This window comes from Eleutherodactylus coqui, chromosome 1 (assembly GCF_035609145.1).
Source record: "Eleutherodactylus coqui strain aEleCoq1 chromosome 1, aEleCoq1.hap1, whole genome shotgun sequence".
In the NCBI taxonomy this organism is placed as follows: domain Eukaryota; kingdom Metazoa; phylum Chordata; class Amphibia; order Anura; family Eleutherodactylidae; genus Eleutherodactylus; species Eleutherodactylus coqui.
In genome coordinates, this window is record NC_089837.1 from 346,885,112 (window position 1) to 346,892,315 (window position 7,204).

At 37.0% G+C, this 7,204-nt stretch overlaps 1 protein-coding gene across 1 annotated transcript in view; it reads left to right on the forward strand.

Annotated features, from left to right (window-relative positions):
• Positions 1–1,436, forward strand: part of CALN1 (calneuron 1) — a 404,054-nt gene extending 402,618 nt beyond the window's left edge. Inside the window, exon 6 of the mRNA XM_066592552.1 lies at positions 421–1,436. Coding sequence (XP_066448649.1) covers positions 421–548 — 128 coding nt within the window. The 3' untranslated portion in view covers positions 549–1,436. The remainder of the gene's footprint in view (positions 1–420) is intronic.
• Positions 1,437–7,204: the final 5,768 nt, after the last annotated feature.

The window sequence follows — 7,204 nt, forward strand, 5'->3', positions numbered from 1 at the left end:
TATCGATCAAAACTTTTGACATAATACTTATGCCATGTCAAAATATTTTTAAAAGTACAGTTACATTTTCGGGGGTTTTCCAGGATTTTACTGTTGTCTTCAGCATAGGTCATCAATAGTTAATTGGTGGAAGTCTGTGACTAGCTGATATCAGGCTAGATGATGGAGGCGGAGCCAGCAACTGACAGCTCCATCTGCATTGCAGCTTATTGGGTTGGTAATTGCAGCTCCCATTGAGTTAAGACTGAAAAACAGTGAGGGCAAGATTATCTTGTGTTTCCTGTAATACTTTATTTCTAAGTTTATTGTTCCTTTAACATAAATACCTGAAATGCAATTTTTTTTTATAAAGCACTCTATAAATAAAATGAATGGACAGTGATAGTTGTTTATTAATGTTTCTTTTTGTCTTCCCTCTAGTACATTCCCAGAAGCAGAACAGGCAGACCTGTGTACGGAAGAGCCTTATATGTGCATTTGCCATGGCCTTTATTATAAGTGTCATGCTAATTGCAGCCAACCAGATTCTTCGGAGTGGCATGGAGTAGATCTTTCACCATAGCACTGTGAACAAGAATAACCATGCATGCGCATGCCTAGACGAACATTTTTCTTAATGAATATTTAATTAAAACTTCTGCGAGAAGAATCATTCTGCAAACAATACAAGGCCAGCAGTCGTGAAGTGATGTGCAGAACAATTGAACCTTCTCAGCAGGGACACAAAAAGGGCTGTCTTAATGCTTTAATGGTTTTGTTTCCTAATGCAATAAACCTACAGGAGTTCTGAATTATTACTTCAAAGTTAAGTAGAAACCTTACAGTGTTCTATCTGTGTGCACAGATGCCTATGAACATTGACAGGTAAAAATGTAAGTGGTTTGTAAACATTATTAGTCACCGACACCTGAAATTTCAGCAATGAACCAATCTATATTTTGCACTAAGCCAATGGCAACCAAGGAAACATGGTAAACAAATGGCTTATTTTTATTGATTTTCCTTATTACGCTCACATCTTATCATTAGGGAAGTTGATTTCATATTTGGGGCTTGGAAGTCAATTTGTGTAAATCATTTGATTACAGTAACAGGCTTATTCGATCTTTTGAAAATGTCTTTGTCTCTTGTTATAATGGCTGAAGCAATAACAACAACAATGGCACAATGGGGAAGTCCATTCACAAGATATTATTGGAATGTGAGGCTGACAATACTATGTTAAGGCTTTGACTAATCGGCCTGCAAAAAATGTTTAACTCTTCAATGCAGATAAGTAGATGAAATGACAATGTCCTTGCAGTTACCACTTTTAATGAATTGTGAATAGTCAAAGCCATACTAATATTTGTCTGCGCTTCCTGGTCAAAACATCCATTGCGGGGATTGCACTTTATTTGAATGCTTTTTCATTTCTGATTTCCCATAAAATTAAAAATGAGAGGTCAACATTTTAGATTGATGTTGATATTTTCTATTTGCTAAGTCTAAATTTGCCTTTAAAAATAAGTGTTTAAATTGAAGATTTTCTTTCAGCATTTATTACTTAGGGTCCTTATTATTTGTATAATGTTTTTTGAGTACATCCATTTTGTAAGTCAATTTACCTGTCATCTTAGAGGCAAATAATAAAGAATTTTATGTGCATACGTACATAAAGCTATGTTCAAAATAACTGGAGAAACAAGTATACAGATTAAGTGTTATAAAGCTTCTGGCAAATTCTATAATGTAACTAGCTATTCTCAGTCTGCAAACATCAGAATTATTTCTTTGAATGAACAAAGCTTTGGCTTTCTTTAGAAGAACATAAAGAAAAATACTGAGTGGTTACAACTGTGCTCAGAATGTAGAAGTTCAACGGCAGAACCCGCTGGTAACTGCTGATTTCTATTCTGACATTACATTTGGTACTCAGTCTATTTTGATTTTCCCTTCTTCTCTGTAGAGCATGAATATAGTCACAATTTAATAGCAGGTATATTTGCATACCTTATGTGTGCAGAAGCATTGTAGACTATATAGATTTTTTTGTCTCAAAGAGTAATCATAACAATCAACTAATTGTATGTGATTTTGTAGATACTAGGCAAGGTACAAACTGTAATAAACATTTGTTCAGAGAGCAGCCATAGGAGGTTAGGAATTGGCAAGTCATATTGATGTAGGAATAAGAATAGACTTTTACAACAGTGAGTCTATGTAGTCATGAGTTTATACAGATTTATTTGGTTTACAACTGGACAACCCCTTTAACACTCCGTTCAATCTAGTAGTGATCCTTATACGTTTTATGTATTTTTCTCTTAGGCTTTCTATCTTTATTTGTCAACTGACTGATTGAGTTCTTATATTTAAATAGGTAATGGGTGGCATCAAAAATCCGCAAATTAATATAGATGTAGATGTTAAAGGAAAACTAATGGTAAAAATAGCATGAAAATGTCAAAAAATTTCTTTTCAATTTCTTTGTTTTCTTTGTTACTTTTCTATCCCGTTCTATATGTATCTTAACAGAGAAGAAACTTCCCTCAACTGTTCTGTCTGCTGTAAGACAGCAGGAATATGAAGCCCCCTCCCCTTCACTAATCCCTACCTCTGCCACCTTTCAGCCAAAAGAAGGGGGTCAGGAGGAAATAAACAACTGTGGAAGATATCTGCAAAATTGATTCAGGGGCATGCAACTTAAGGCCATTTACATAATCTTTCAAATGACTGAAAGATTGAAAAATTTTGCGGTCTATTTGCATAAACTGTTAATGGCCATTAACACTTTATCATTTTTATTTGCATGTAGAAGGGCCTCAAGGATTCTGTTTGCAGAGCCCAGCGTGGGATTAATCACTCAGCCAGCTGTGCAGACAGCTGCATTCTTCTCTTCGCAGCTGCCGGCAGATTACAATATTAGCGTTCAAGTGAATAAAATCATCGTTCAAGCGAAAACTGCACAATACCTGCATTTACACGTAACGATTATTGCTCATTTTCGGTCATTTGAACGAATTTTGAGCGATAATCGTTACATGTAAATGGGCCTTAACATTAATTTGTAGGTTTAGTGTTCCTTTAAATAGATTGGAAAATAAATTGCATTACAGTACTGAAAATGTTAGACAAGGCTGCAAAAAACCCCCAAATTTAATTAAAAAAAACTCACGTAAAATAAATTGAACCTACAAGGAAAAGTAACACAATCAATCAATATATGTATACAGTTTTATATGAACATGTACATTGCTATATTCCCTCAGCTTTGTTTTTACCTGAGAGCAATTGCTGTCTGTTTATGGATTATGGATTGTTAGTAACTATAAAATCTGCTGGTTATTTTATCGCTTATTCTCTAGATTACACTAGATGAGCTGTAAGCCATATTCCCACATTGACCATATGATCTAGTTACACATAAAAGCCAATAAGAATTACAGCAAAAGGATTGAAATAAATGTCGAAATAGAAATTTATGATAAATATGATTTTATCTGAAGTATTACACTGAATGTAATTATTTTGTAATAGACGCAATAAACAATTGTCAGTTTTATTTGCATTGAATTTACTGTGGCACCTGCAAAATATTTAAGAAAATCTTATTAACAGTTGTGTTTACAGGTGTAGGCCACTCACACACAATGTTTTTTACAACGCCTCCATTGATTTTAATAGGACTTTGCAGGATAGCGTTTAAACATGGCGTATCTAACTCTGTGATTTTCTAGTGCTGTCTGCTCTATTTTCGCATGTTTAAGCGCTTTTTAACGCATTGCATCATTACAATGACGGGGGGCATTACTAAAAGCTGTTGAATGCTGTACAATGCTTTTGAAAAAACAGCTACATTTTACCGACGGTGTGTGAGAGAGTGGCCTAACAATTGAAGTTTATTTCCTTGGCTATGTCACCTGGTCCTATTTATGTTATTTATTTATATAGTACATATATATTCCACAGCAACTGTTATCACACTAGGGTCCCCGTCCCTGTTGCAGTTTATATAATCTAAATTCCAAATTAACATATTAGTATGTTTTTACAAGGAGAACATACAAACTTCATGCAGGTGCTGCCCTTGATTGGATTTGAACCCAGGACTCCAAGGCACCAGTACTGTTACGATCGTATGGGCAAACTAAGCACGGGGCCCACACGATCGTGACCATAGAGAGGACTGGGTACGCACACAGGTTTCTGGCAAACTGACCCTGTGCGAATGGCATGGCCCTACCTAAGCGGGGACATTGCCCCAATAAGGGCAGCCCAGCGGTCTTCGGATCTGGGCCCTAGCTGATCCTAGGAGCCACGCACCAGAACAGGATGCATTCACATGCCACATGACAGGGACTGAACAACAGGACACACAGAGCCAGAATACACAGCATACAGCAGCCACAATGCAAACACTAATAGCAGATGATAAGCTGAATATAAATGCGAGGTGTTAGTTCGTACATTGGCCAATGAACTTAAGCTGCAAGCCCCGGCAAGGCCCCTTGTATCTTGCAGTCCCTACACTAGCAAGACACATCTACTAGAGGGCCCTAGGGGCCAACCTAGCACAGACATAGCAAACAAACTCAGCAGACCAATCTGACACAAAATAAACGTACAAACGGACATGAACCGCAAGGCTCTCTGCAATGATCCTTTGCAAATCCAGGCAAGGTTCAATGTAAGTTCCTTCAGTCTCCCTACAGCAGAAACTGCTGCTCAGCCTGCTATACCCTAGTAACTCTGCAGACGATCAAATGGCCTCTCTACTGCACAGCACCTCTGCGCTCATACAGTCCCTAGACCTTTGTCCGGAGGTCCAGTAAAAATTCCCCATTTTATAGCGCCCCAGAGCATTTATGACCTTTCTGGTGATGGCAGAGCTTCTTTGTAGTGCTTCATCGTGCTGCAACTTTTTGGGCACTATGTGCACCTTTTTCTTCTGCCATGCGCCTTTTCCTTGTCCACACCAATTGTTCTTCTCTCCCTTTGCTCTCCCCTGCCTGACCTGGTATTTCAGAATAAGTATGGTGAAGAAAGTGTACTAATAAAATTCACAAATTGGTGAAACATCAGTTTACAGATGACAAATTAGCATGAGATTATTTTCACCAAGATTACGCAATGTGCCACACACCTAATACAAGCATGAGGAAACTGAAATTTATTTCAGTGATTGGCTTCAAAAAATCTGTGGCTGCCAAGATAACCAGACTTGATGCCACCTGGTTTCTTCTTGTGGGGTTTTCTGAAAGACCGTGTATACAGTAATAAACTGCAAACAATTGAAGCCCTCAAAGACACAATACAGAAGGAGGTTGCTACGATTACTAATGTCATATTAGCAGAAATATTTGCCAGTATGCAGACTTTCATTAATTAATGTTTAGGAACTGAATTATATTATGCACGAGTATTGGCCTCTTTCAGTGGAAAGATTTGGCAATGTCAATTGTTAGAGAAAAGGATAAAAAGTTTAAGACTAAAACAACCCCAGTAAGCACATATGGATGGTATAGAAGTGGACCTTCCCTCTGTAAGGCACAGCAGAAATCTATGAGCAGCTTCTGCTATGGTGGACTCATGCATTCATGTATTACATGAGTTCAGCCATTCACTTAACATCATGGCTATTCACATACATCTTCAGAATTATCATGGGGGTTTAGCTTAGCATTAAATTCCTTTCCTTCACCTTCAGTATTAAAAACTATAGGATATAACTGAATATTTCCTCATATTTATTTTACCCATTTATATAGCACACACTTCTTGCACGGTGTTGTACATAAGTTTGTACTCAGGCCCCATAAGAGCTCACAGTCTAAATTCCAAACCCAGGGAGAACATACAAACTTCACGCAATCGTTGCCTTTGATCACATTTGAAACCAGGCTCCAAGACAATAATGCTAACCACTGAGCCACCAAGCTGTCAATAGATTTTAGGATGCAATTCATAGAAAATATTTAATGCCTGACTCAATCTCCTCTAGTGAATGCAAGAGCTTAGCCATTATCTGAATAAATGTGTTCTGTAGACCAAATAGAACAACAGAAGTGCTGAATGTGAAAAGTTTCAGGTCATGAAATGTATTCATCTGAGGCTTTACAATGTTACTTTTGAACAAGTTCTTTTTTTTCTCAAGGTCATAGTTGCAGAATATAGAATTGCAAGGTAGACTTACAAGCAGAAACCTTCTGAGATCTCTAACAATCACTCTTTCATAAACAGAATGATTAGCCCCAGGCTTTAAGTTTGTCAAATTTAAGACTAACTGTATCCTGTTGCCCATTAGTTTTCCAGTGTGAACAGCTGCAGTATGCCTGCCATGTACGAGTCATGTGCTATCGAGGCAATGAGCACTATATTAATGGCTTTTCTAGAAACCTTTTTTTTTCAAAAGAGAAAGTTGATATAATTATTTTAATGGAACACTTCAATTGCCTGCAGATGAATCCTTCATAAATCATTACTTTCTATTCCTATAAAAAGTGAAATTCTATTTCCAAATTAATTTGCAATCTATGGGGCGAAATGCAGAACTCATTATGCACAAAATATATCCTCTCCAACAGTGAAACTTTACAATGGAGAATAGTGATGGACAGGAGTGAATTACCATTAAATCAACTGAGGCTCTTAAAGGGGTTGTCCAATAAGGAAAATTCCCATTTGTTAGCAAGGTAAACTTTATACCAGTGGTCTGCAAACCAGAGCTGCACTTATGAAAGGGGGGTATCTACTACCTAGAAATATATGAGGATTATGCAGTCATATAGAATCCTACTCAAAGAAGGTACTCTTTCAGTTAAACTATCATATTTAGTAGCTTTCAAGTTGAAGTTTGCAACTAGTGCAATCACAGAATTATTCCAGCTTGGCTTTATAAAATAGAGAGAAGAAACAGCTGGGAAATAAATGACAGTCCTGATTTATAATGATACATGATAGAAGAATTACAATATATTGTACTGTATCTCTTTCCCTGTTGGGAATGATGGAAGGTTGACAGGGTCAAAATGGTTACAAACGTCATGCTTGCTTTGTGCTGCTCTATTTAGGTCAACTCTTGTAAAACGTGTCTATACACAGAGCTATGTACAGTACAGTAATAATACCATGAATAGGAGACAGGTTAGACGTGGGAACAAAGCTTTGTCATATTAACCAACACTATATATATATATATATATATACATACAACATTTATACC